Source organism: Mytilus trossulus, chromosome 4 (assembly GCF_036588685.1).
Source record: "Mytilus trossulus isolate FHL-02 chromosome 4, PNRI_Mtr1.1.1.hap1, whole genome shotgun sequence".
Taxonomy (NCBI): Eukaryota; Metazoa; Mollusca; class Bivalvia; order Mytilida; family Mytilidae; genus Mytilus; species Mytilus trossulus.
Window position 1 is genome coordinate 62,478,167 of NC_086376.1, and position 13,147 is coordinate 62,491,313.

The window sequence follows — 13,147 nt, forward strand, 5'->3', positions numbered from 1 at the left end:
CAATAACCCTATAATCCTTTTACTGTCGAATAACAACAGTAACATTAAATAATAGTAAATACAAAATATGTCGCAGATTACTAGAATTAACATACAGCCTTATAAAAGACGACCACATCGACTGAAAATATTAATAAACAACTGTCCTTGTACCTCATCACTGAACATAGTTTCTAATTAATACCACATATGAGCAAATTTCATATATTGACAATGAAACATAGTAGTTATCCACCATTTTCAACATAAGGAAATTCCTGAACCAAGTTAAGAATATGACAGTTGTTTGAGCGTTTGATTCTGACACGGTAAATAACTTTAAGTTTTGAAATTTCTGCGGAATTCATTATTTTTGTTAATTTTGTTATTTCTTAATTTTAAAAAAAAATAATGATTTACTAGTCGACATGAATAAACAAAAAAAAAAGAACCTTGTATTATTTATTTAGGGATTCATTATTCAGTACAGAGGTAGTTATTTAGTAATATCAAATGATTGAATGAAACAAACCGCTTGTCCTTTTGGGTTTTTTTTAAAGGTTTTTTTATGTGGTTCAATGCTGATTGATAAATGAAAAACAATTATGATATACATCAACAAATGACAACCACTGAATTACAGGCTTTTACTTGGGTCAAGCACTAACAGAATATGTGATGATGAGTAAACCCTTTCTCAACTGATTTTTATATTTTTTCTCATGTGGTTCTATAACACCACATGAGAAAAAATATAAAAATCAGTTTAGAAAGGGTTTACTCATCAGAACGATACAGTGCACATAAAAACTCTTACAAGTCAAAACACAAAGAAAGGGTCTTAGAGTTCTAAGAGATACTGAAAGTTATTTCAAAGCCAAGAACAACTAATAAAACTTAAAGTGTCTAAGACTAAAATATCAATCAGTAATCATCAAACATATATTTAATATATTGTAGGACGTCAGTAACAATCAGGGAAAAAAATTGACATCGTGCAATTCCAAATGTGGAATTTGATTGTAGAATTGTGAATCATTTGTTTTAATGATCCATTTTCATACACGAAAGGGTCTTCGGTAGGGCAGAGTGGTGAAAATTTTGTGTTGCGAGTTAAATTGACAGTAGTTTACCAATGTTTGAATCTGGTAAATAGAATAGGAAGAGACAAACCACGGCCACAACTACAACATTGAGGGGTTCGAATGCCCTCCATCGCTATGAAAAGGAAACAGGGTCTCCTGGTTTAAATGTATCACCCTCTATGTCAATTCACACGTACTATAAATGTCGGGAAAAGGAAGCATATAGTGAGTTTCAGGTAAGACGATTTTATTGGTATTTTAGTCGACCACACTGTGAGATGAGATACCGACACTTCATGTCGGTTAACCCATCGGTGATTGTGATCGTGAACCTTATGCAGTGTTGACTTCAGTCGTTCTTCCACATAACGCAGTTTTTGTTTAACGCAGAGTACAGATCTTTTTTAACCCGTCATATATTTTCGGTGTTTCCCGAAATTAGGAGCCAATGTGTGTTGTAAGTTGTCATTATTTATAAGTGTTGTCGTTTAATGTATTAAGTTTAAATCAAGCTGTTCTGTTATTTTTTTTCTGTGGCGCTTTATTGGATTTACTCTTACAAGTAACGCTCAAACCTAAACATTTGGATCCATACATAGAAACTTAAAACGCTATTTGACCGAAAGGGACATCAAAAGATTAACGAAAGTTATATTTTGTTTGAAGGAGTGGCAAACAACAATTGAATTCTAGTATATTGTTTTTACTATATTTGTTTAGCTGATTGAGAAGTTATGTTTGCACCATTGACCTTTTTTGTTTTGTTTGATATGGTATCTCAGAGACAATCTGCATTTGCAAGTTATTTCGAAAAAAAGTCAAAATATACCAGAGGGACAAAACAAAATCATAAGTCAAAGAAAAAAGGATAATACGAAACAAAAATCACAAAACCAACGACAACGCTATAGGTGTTCAGTGTTTTGTCGTGGTTATTTTTCGTTATCAAACTTAGTTTGTGTTGTTGCTTATATATTTCAATGGTATCTAGTCTTTCATATTTCTTATTTTAAACAGAATTTCTGGTATTTCTAATTAATCTTGACAATGCCTTCATTGTAAGCTGGATTATAATTCATTCACCATACTGTCTTGTTGTGTACGTCGGAAATATTGGTCGTCTTAAGCTTCTTGTAAAAGTTTACGGTGTTATCTCAATTCATAATTGAAATTGTCAAGACAAGGAAACAGCATTTTTTTTAAGGATTTTTTTTTATGAATATTTTTTTTTTTAATGCATGTCTAGTTCATACCTATTTTTTTCTACCTATGTCGATTGCATTGGAAAGTCTTTAAAACAATAATAGTTATACATTTGCAAATAAATTTTATATAGCCATCTATTGCAACATATAAGCATAATTAGTTTCAAATACATCAGTCAATTTTAAATCCAGTAAACACAGATGCCGGTATGCCTTTTGTCCAAGTATGTTAAAGGTACGTTCCTTCGGCTCCAACAACACCTATCCATGCAACATCTCCCTTTCTCATTTGAAATATAGCACTGCTGGAACCAGTCATCGCATCGTTAGTTACGTCATTGTCTACAATGTTCTCTGCTATGCCATTTCCATTCACGAATAATGCACTTGTAAAATCTTTGTTTGGATATGATAGTGTTGTCCATGAGAAAAAGTACAGACCGTCGTCTCTGCATGTGAACTTTCCACTTGCAGTATCGTATCCACCACCGACGTTGAGTGGTGCTTTGTCATATATAACCACTGTTCAATCGATCAGATTTTCCTTTTCCGAGGACAGATGTGCGAAAAACGCATGTTTTTCTTTATCTGTAAAGACACAAGTGTACCTGATAAAACATTTATAATAGCTGTGTAGAGTACTAGGACGTTTGATTCCGAAAGTTGTCGTTAAATTATGTTGTACCGTGTGACTGTATTGAATAAGAATACATGAAATACAGAAACATGTTTCAAAATGTATTTTATGTAATGAAATGTAAACATTAAAAAAAAAATAGTAATGACTTAAACCTGTAAAGGCTTTAAAATCATATTGCATGCTGAACGAGACATCAAGATGAAACGTAAAAAGTTTATAACTGACAGGAAATAAATTAAGACTGAAAGTCAAATGCTTTATAAAACTAAATAAAAAATTTAATACGTTCAGTGACATTAACGTACAGACCTATAAATCCCAATATAAGACATATAGAAAATAAGACAGACCAAGAACATTTGAGCATGTTTTTATAAACAATAAAAGAGGACGAGGTAAACCATTTAATATTTTACTTTTACAAATTATGACTTGGATGGAGAGTTATCTTATTAGCACTCATACCACATCTTCTTTTATATGTAAGCTATGTTAACAGAACTATACTGGGAAAGAAGGAATTTCGATGGGTGAGTACATTTACTACGATTAATAAATACGATTAAAAATGACGATTACGAAAAGAAAAAACGTTTTTATTACAATTCTTCGTCTTAAATTTCGACCATTCCAAACTTAAAGTGACTTTGATCACCCCCAGTTTTTGATGAGGTACTTGTTGCTTAGACTTTAGTTTTCTATGTTGTGTATTGTGTTCTATTATTTGTCTGTTTGTCCTTTTTCTTTTTTACCAATGGCGTTGTCAGTTTACTTTCGATACATGAGTTTGACTGTCCCTCTGGTATCTTTCGTTCCTCTTTTAAGGCAAGACTAGAAATCTTTCTAACCAAAATGTTATGGACGATCTCGGTCTTCTTGTGGTTTTTATATGCGATATAATAGTTTTCAATCAATATCAAATTTACAGATTTCAACAAACGTTCGTTAAAATGAAATGCTCAGTAACCTATTATGAAAAGGAAATATGTTCTTTACTGGTCATATGAACAATATAAACATGAAAATTCTTAGAAAAAAAGGTAAAATTCACAATACCAAACGCCGAGAACACCCAAAACGGAAAGTCTCTTGTCAAATGGAAAAAAGCTAAAGCTCAAACATATGAAGCAAATAATAACAACTGTCATATTCCTGACTTGGTACAGTCATTTTCTGATGTAGAAAATGGTAGGTTAAACTATGATTTATATCTAGCTAAAACTCTCATTTGGACAGTCGCATAACATTCCATTATATTGACAACGATGTGTGCGCATTAGTGAGAAACGTTCCGTTCACTTTGAGGGTCAATCATTGTTTGTTGATTTGATCTGTGATGATAGTAGATATTTGTTTGCGATTGGGTACCAATAGAGTAAGTCTCTTTCATCTATCACATCATTTTAATGTGATATTGTTTTCGCAGTCACTTGTCGCGATTCTCATATAAAAAATCTTAATTGAAGTTTAAAAGCTTGAAACATCAGATTCACAAATAATAATCTGTCTAAATGATAAATGAGTGATACATTATAAAGGTCCAGTCTACTAATCAAAATAATTAAAACAAATTGTAACGAAAGTATAATTGATGTATGCCTTTAAAAGGGTGTTACTGGTGTATCGCTGATATTTTTTTGTTCAATTGATTATTGAAATAAACAATTAAAGACGGGTAAAATTCCACAACGAGCGTAAATATATTTAGGAATTCTAATTACTTACATTGATATATATAAGTGCAATATTTGACCATAGGCTGTTTTGTAATTATTAAGCGTTTTTATGTTGATTAAGAAATAATTCATGGGGCTTGAATATATCGTGATTTTACCACGGGTTGGCCATTTATGACAAATATTTTACCCTGAGCGATAGCGAGGGGTAAAATATCGGCATAAAGGGCCAACCCGTGGTAGAATCTATTATTTTGATTCTAATAGGATAAATACGGCAATTCTTTTGGATCAAATGGCTCTAGGTGGAGGCAAATATTTGCCGTTCCCATAAATAAACACACTTATAAAATGGCGTAAAAGAACGGAGCAAACGAATTAGTGACATGCTAAAACTATTTACAATAACGTATTTAGATAATTTTGGATGAATTTAAATGATAATTTACTCATGTTTTATTTGTATAAAAAAATTGGCTTATATAACATTTTAGCATTTTGTTTACGTTTTCAATGTTGTGATGATTTTCGGTTTCACAAGCGTGTATTTACCCGTAAAATGCTTATATTCTGACGTCATCGTATTATGACGTCGGGTATCTCATTCATAAACAAACATATAACGTGGGAGTGCAATCGGAACAGCCTAATCAATATATTCATATTTTACGACGGGTGTGTTCTCAACGCGTTTGAAGGACGTCATGTTAGAATATATAATATTTACCTTTCTGATCAAGCTGTTTCATCTTATCGACAATTTTTGCTAAAATGAATAAGGAAAAATATAGCCACGATTCTAAATGTTATATATATATGCCATAACCCGTCAACAAAATACACTCCAATTGAGTAAAACATTAACTGACAAATTTTATTAATACTAATTTAAACTGTCTTATCCGTTTACAATTTGAAATTCAATTAAGATATGAAAATTCAAAGATTGACGTTTCTGCATTTCCGTTGATTCACGAAGCATTTGTGCTATCATAAAATATTTTCAGAGACGGAAAAGAGAAAAGTGCTATTCATATATCTGTAAGATAAATATATATTTAAAACAGTCAATAAACTACAATTTTCTATATTAGCCAAACTGCGAATGTTCGTACTTTATTTGGCCTTTTTAACTTTTTTCGATTCGAGCGCCACCGATGAGTCTTTTGTAGACGAACCGCGCGTCTGGCGTGTATACTAAATTTAGTCCTGGTATCTATGATGAGTTTATTTACCTGTGTAAACGACGAAAGGGGTGAAACTAGACATCATTATGTAAATATAGAGAAGATTAGTCTGTCAAAAGTTGTTTTTTTTAAACGGAAGACGGACGGACAACCAGTGACATCATCAGTAAACAATGTGCATTGCACGTAAAGGTATTGTTCCCGTCACAAAAAGAAATGAATAGCTTAACCAAAGTAAATAGTTATCAAAGGTACCAGGAATTTAATTTAGAACGCTAGACGCGCGTTTCGTCTTCATAAGAATCATCAGTGACGCTCATATCAACATAGTTATAAAGTAAAGAAGATGAATACCTCAGATGTAAATAAAATTATTTACCTTCAAGTTCTGTTTGGAAAGCACGCGTTTTATTTTCTACCATTGTTTCGACCATTCCTGCCATGGCTGTCGACACGCCTCGGCTAACTTCCTGTTGAATATATTCATGCAAGTATCTATTCATCTTGGTTACATCCAAATCGGCTTTTAATGTTGCTCCAACGTTATCAACTAAAGGCATGGAAATCATTTTATCGTATGATGAAGGAGCACTATGCAACTGTCCCATCAAACAGGAGAACATTAAAATGCTTGTTTTATCAAATAACATGTTGTTGTCGTAATGAACACATTCGTAAAAGAATATTACAGTAAATTTTTTCTTTTGAGTATGCCTCTTTTAAATGTTCTGTGTTGTTTTTTTGTTGGTTTTTTTTTTGTTTTTTTTCAAGTTTACTTATTTAACGAATTGTTTTGAGAGCTTTTTCTCGTGCTGTGAAGAGCTAGAAATAAATTGTTTGATATAATTTAACTAATTACGTAGTAAATTAATACTTTTTTTTCGCTACGGAAAGGTGTTAAGTTTAATTAGATCTAATTACTGTATCAGATATCTATGAATATGCACTTTTATCTTTTATTTTAGTATATTCTCGTAAATAAGTAGAATCTGATTTCATGATTATAAAGGAAAACGTGTAGATAAACTCATCATATATACCAGGAGTGACAAATTGTATTTGCGCCAGACGCGTAGATTCTATCCTTTCTAATAATTTATGGATCCTGTGTCCAAGCTTACAAAACTTACCAAGCCTGGACACATTATCTGTATTATGATCAAATTGTGTGTATTCTGCTTCTAATAAAAATAGAAAGATGTGGTATGATTGCTATTGAGACAACTCTCCATCCAAGTCAAAACTTATAAAAGTAAACCATTGCAGGTAAAAGGAGGATCTTTAACGCAGAGCTTTGGCTCACACCGAACAGCAAGCTATAAAGGGTCCCAAAATATTATCACTGTAAAACCATTCAATCGAAAAAATCAACGGTCGAATCTATATATAAAAAAAATGAGAAACGAGAAACGCTTTTGAACCAAATCAACAAATGACAACTACTGAACATCAGATTCAATGCACATTTACTTCAACAGAAACTCTTAGAATACAAAATTTGAAACAGTCAAATGAGATTAATACATTCGGATGTGTACCAGTCCATGATTTATATTTATTGTCAAATAATTGACGCTGGAGCGTTTAATACCTTCGGGTATAGTATGCAGTATATGTACGTGTTTAATTTTTTACTCCAATGGCACTTACAATTTTATTTATTAATTAAAGTCATATGAAACGAGTGAGTGGTGAAAAATAATGTTTGTCCAATTCTTGAACCAATGCATGTATACATCATAAACTTAGTCCTCTGTGCACGATTTTATCATTATTTTCGCAAATATATCATATAATCGTCAATTTGTTTTCTCTCTGTTTGTTATGATTTTACAAATATGGCTGCTCATTAAATGCCGTGTTTTGAAGCCGAGTTTTACCGATTGACACCTTAAAGTAAACAAATCACAAAAAGCATGGGTATTGAGCACGTGTTTAACATGTATAATCAGATATTTGTTTATTTCAATGACAGATCCATGCGTATTTTGGTCACCGGATTTTTACGAGGAGGGTTACGCTCGGGTCACTTATGCATACGGAAAATATGTCGGCGAATTGCTTCCTGGAAGCAAGCAATTAAAATTAAGTAAACTTCTTCTAAATGTGGACAAATTAAAGAAAAAAGTATATGTACATAAGTTGTATAATGAAAACTATCCATTTAGTTATAAAAAAAACATATGCATATTTTTTTTTTTTTGAGGTTTCTTATGACTTTAACTTTCGAGTGCAACAAACCTCAATTTTTATCTGTTAAAACATGTTTGGTTCAAATCGTTCAATACCTATGAAGAAGCCTTATCTTTGGGATTGAAATGTAAAGATAGGAAGAACCAACAATCTTTTGATATTTCAATTTGATAATGGACTTTCCCCATTTGAATTTTCGTTGGAGTTCGATATATTTATAATTTTTTTCTTTTTACTGTTGCAGATATATTGAAAATGATTGTACGTTTAACCCATTAAAGCTCTAAGAATTGTTTTAATATTCCACTTCTAATTAATGCTAGTAATAAAAGGCAATTTGTCACAGTTCGGAATCGCCTTAAAGTTTTAAAAGAGGCTTCACTTCCTTCTGCTAATGAACCTGTCCAATAAATAAAATTAAAGGGAGATCACTCATCATCGTTGACAGTCATGACAAGGGAGATCGATTTGTCATTTTTTACTGCATCCTTTTTGGCGCGATTTTTTGAATATCTGTTAAGTTTTATAGTGCTTTGTAATTTTTGTAAAGTTTGTTTTGGATTTCAAAGTATATTGAATATGTTCAACTTTTACTATCCATTCAAGTTCTAATATCAAACCACAGTTTTGATTAATGATATGTTGTTTTCGTTAGTACACTTGTGTACTTCAAATTTAGAAACATTTCTGGATTTTTAAGATGTGACTTTCTTCTTCTTATTGTGTGTTATGTAGATATATTTTGAAACATTATTTTTATAATTCAACTAATCATGAAGAATTTATAGTAAAATTAGACTAATGACGGTATCAACCTTATCTATGTAAATATACTTTAAAGAGATATTACATTTAGCCTACAAATTGCTTTATTGATGAAGAAAAGTAAAACGTTTTATTTGTTTTGCTTTCAGTGTCGATTTCTAAATAATCTCCACCAGAGGCTTACTGCCGAAAATTAAGACAACCAGGAAGAATAATATGTATTTGGGTTATATCACCAAATAAAGATGAAAAAAGAAGAAAATTCAAATTCTGCTCCCAACTTGGCCGGAAACAGGAAAAATCTTAACATAGTACATTCCATCGTATTCTTTGATGCACATTTATTTTAAGAAATAAGACATTATTCATGTCAAAACATTGATGCTTTCGGGGACATACAATATACTGATCTCTGCTGAATAATGATACACTAAAACAGAAAGTTCACAATAGGAAAAAAATTCTTACAAATTCATATTTGGTGTTTTGTTCATAGGACAGCCTAAGAATTCGTTTTCCATATTTTAGATAATCCTTATCTGAGACATTCTGATTCCCTCATTCTCAGGTAACTTATATCGTTTAAAAAAAAAATCGATACTACTGATGCGACAACCATATTGGTATTTTGTCCTAGCTGTATGTGAAGTAAGTTCTGTAAGATTTGACTACACCGACAGATAACCAATCTATCTGCCTGTAGGACTATGTTGCTTCGAATGGAGCCGGTAGTATAGATAATAATGACTTCCCGGTTCATCTAGCAAGCAAACTAACCAAAGATATTATCTTAACCTATACACTCAATACATTTGGTTGTAACGATCTTCAAATCTCATAACTCCTTTCAGAAGCTAAAAATCATAAATACACAAAAGAAAACCTGTTGGAAAGGTAGGGAATTATCTATCGAGGTATGTGTCAAAATGGTACAAGTCTCCAACTTAGCATTCTCTTTCTAATACCTATAATATATATGACAATGGTTCAGTTCTGACATTTTGTCAAAAAAGTACAAAGTTGAAGAGCATTGAGGATCCAATTTCCAAACAGTTCTGCCAAATACGGCTAAAGTAATCTTTTCCTGGGATAAGAGAATCCTTAGTTTTTTTAAAAGTTCAGAGTTTTGTAACAGGGAATTCATAAAAATTACCATATAATTGCTATTCATGTCAACACCGATAGACTTCTGTTATTCTGGTTGGTGGTATAGTTGATGTTCTATGACAATCCTTTATATCATATAATTCGTAAGGTACTGCAGATTTTGTCTTTGACAAATATGTAGGAATCGATCGACAGATTACTCGAGTTAACGAAAAGGTAAAATTTTGCCAATCCTTCTTAATTCATCCTTAAAATAAAATTGTTATTTTAATGAAGATTGCATAACCGTTTCTTTTTAATGTATATTCTGATTGTAAATGAGCCAGGAACCAATAAAAGCTAGTTAATTGTAAGTTTTGATGGATGATATAAGCGAAACATCAAAGCACTTTCTTAGAAGAATCGCTCACAATAATATGTTTTACTGGTTGATGGTAAAGAGATAGCTCGCAAACATCACGGTAAACTTGTCCTTGTGATAGAATCAACACCCACAAGCATCAGAAGATTAAACATAACAAAAGTCATTGTCTACAAAGCATTAGGGTTCAGAGGATTAAATTACAAAAGAAAGGGGAAGTCTTTCCTACCATGGGGTTTCAAAAGAATTAATGAAAAAAGGACAATGTTCTCCAAGTATTTGGTATCCCTCGCACCCTGTATTTGTAAACCGTGGTATAACACCATAAGAACGAACTGTAAATAATGGGTCTATCAATTTGGAAGAAACACTCATTCCAAAAAAAAATTAAAAAAACAATAACAAATGACACAAAGTATCAGATATATTTTATCGTTTTAGGCGTTAAGGATTCGTAGATTATTTGACACTTTAACTAACCAACTATATAAAGGGAGCATTTGTTAATTACTGTTAATTTTGTCTGAATTCAAATTCTTTTAGCATAAAAACAGCTTTAAAATTTAAATATTCGAAAAAATATATATTTTAGTCTTTGGGCTTTTAATGTTTTGTGATAAAAACAAATAAGACCTGTTAAATGTTGAATTGAAAGCAAGTGTATACGATGAGAGCAACAAACCAAAAGTAAGCCATAATTAAAAGTTCATTTGTAATACAGTCCTAAGTTTTTTCAAAAAGATGTGTATGCATGTTTTGCGGTGAACATTTTGGATTTCGTGTGTATATGACATTGCCTTATATCTGTCTATTTCACATATTTATTTTGCAATAACTCATAAAGTGTTTAAACTTTAATATCCTAGATGACATTTCGATAATTCTGACGTCAATACATATGACAGAGCAAGATTTTTTGTAGGTAAACAGATATGAGGATGAGAAAAGAATGAAAAGACTTTATTGACGTCTATGACGCAATAAAGGATAGGACATAATCTGAGGAGGGACATGAATTATAGGCTGGACTTATATTTAACTCTTGCTTATATTTCCTATTTGAAACGGTACACTAGGGGCTTACATTCTTTAAGTTTAAGTCTCACTGACGCCATCATAAGTTATTTGACCGTTATGGAAAAACTAAGATATCTGGTTGATTTCGGAAAAACTTTTAGGAATTGTAGGTCCTTAATGCTCTTCAACTTCGTACTTCATTTGTCTTTTTAGCTTTTTTTTATTCGAGCGTCACTGATGATTCTTTTCTGGACGGAACGAGTGTCTGGCGCAATCATGGTATATATGATGAGTTTATTTACAACCACTGGGTGGATGCCACTGCTGGTTGAGTTTTAATCCCCCAGGGCATCACAAGCACAGTAGTCAACACTTTTCTATTGACATGAATTTTCATTGATATGGTTATACTTATAAGTTAACTGTTTACAAAGCTTTAAATTTTTGAAATGCTAAGGCCTCTACCTCAGGAATGGATTACCTCATTTGTATTTGGTAAACTTTTAGAAATTGTTGGTCCTCACTGCTCTTCAACTTCGTAATTTATTTGTCCTTTTAACTTCTTTTTTCTAGCGTCAATGATGAGTCTTTTGTGACGAAACTCACGTCTGAGGCAAAAACAAAATTTAAATCCTGGAAATCTATGACGAGTTTATTCATTAATAGTGACTGCTTTTCATTTTGGAAAACCCGAGCTCACACATTGGTTGGGTTACTGTTGATTTTTCTTCTTTCTGTGCAGTGTTTGGTGGTGTGCACATTAGTTGTTCTTTTGAAAGCGATCATTTTTCCTGCATGATAGGTTTTGGTTGTTCCTATAATCTTTTATAATGGATGCATAACCCAGACTTTCGATTTATTCTTTAACTTTGATCTAGAATTTTGAATTGTAAAGCCTAGAGCAGTTTTACATTTACCTTTTGTTGTTATGACATTCAAACTCATTAAAGTGTAAACGTTTTTTTTCTCCAGATTCCTAATGATTAATGGTTAGAATAATGTGTGTTTTATCTAAGTTTTAGTTCCTCATAAAAGTTTCAAATCAGAATACCATTGGCACACCTGCGAAGATAAAGATTTTACAGGCATCTGTGTATTTAAGAAAATAAAACGAAATCACTCGTATCATGGTTCAGTGTAATGGCAAACGATATTGATTTGCGATTTTCTACTTGACCTTTTTTGGTGTCATTATGCATGGGAGTATATGAAGGGTTTTAAAATATATAATTTTTGTTAAAACTTTGTATCAACCATTCAGTGATGGTGATTAAGATAATAAATTTTTAAGAGAGTTTTCGTAATGATATATTCCACAAAAAAATTTTGTGGAGGTTAAAATGACAAGTGTAAGATACTATATAGAAATAAATAGCAAATCAGATTTCTGTAAATATCATTACCACACAAAAACAACTGTCGTTTATGGCTGAATTTTGAAATTTTTTAACAATAGTTATCAAAAGTACAAGGCTTATACTTTAATACACCAGACTACATACATACTTTCGTCTACATAAGACTCATCAGTGACGCTCATTTCAAAATAGCTATTTTCTCCCTCATTTCGCTCCTCTGAAAATAAAGTTTTTCTTAACTAGATATAGTACACAAAAAAAACACAAACACATTTTAGGGTTGTGTTTTCGCTACATGATCTCAACACATCTCAAATTTTCCTTATATACTGACTGCCGACATCGTCCATGCAGAAAGGAATTCAATGGGTATAACCCTATCTCATTCAGATATAGACAGACCGTTATACAATGTATATGAAACATAGGATTGTAAAGAAATGTATTGATATAGCCAAAGTACAAAATTGAAGAGCACTGTGGACCAAAAAAATCCAGAAGATTTGCCAATTACAGGTGACAACTCTTTTAATTCACATCTTTATGTGTCCTCTCTTTTTAAATATATCATGCA

At 31.8% G+C, this 13,147-nt stretch overlaps 1 protein-coding gene across 1 annotated transcript; it reads right to left on the reverse strand.

The window, feature by feature from the left end:
* Positions 1 to 2,459: 2,459 nt before the first annotated feature.
* On the reverse strand, positions 2,460 to 6,443 carry LOC134714077 (uncharacterized). The gene is made up of 3 exons (XM_063575324.1): positions 6,152 to 6,443; positions 5,313 to 5,351; positions 2,460 to 2,857 (listed from the first exon to the last, which is right to left on the reverse strand). Exons 1-3 carry the CDS (start codon positions 6,420 to 6,422, stop codon positions 2,796 to 2,798), a joined length of 372 nt encoding a protein of 123 aa, XP_063431394.1. The 5' UTR covers positions 6,423 to 6,443; the 3' UTR covers positions 2,460 to 2,795.
* Positions 6,444 to 13,147: the final 6,704 nt, after the last annotated feature.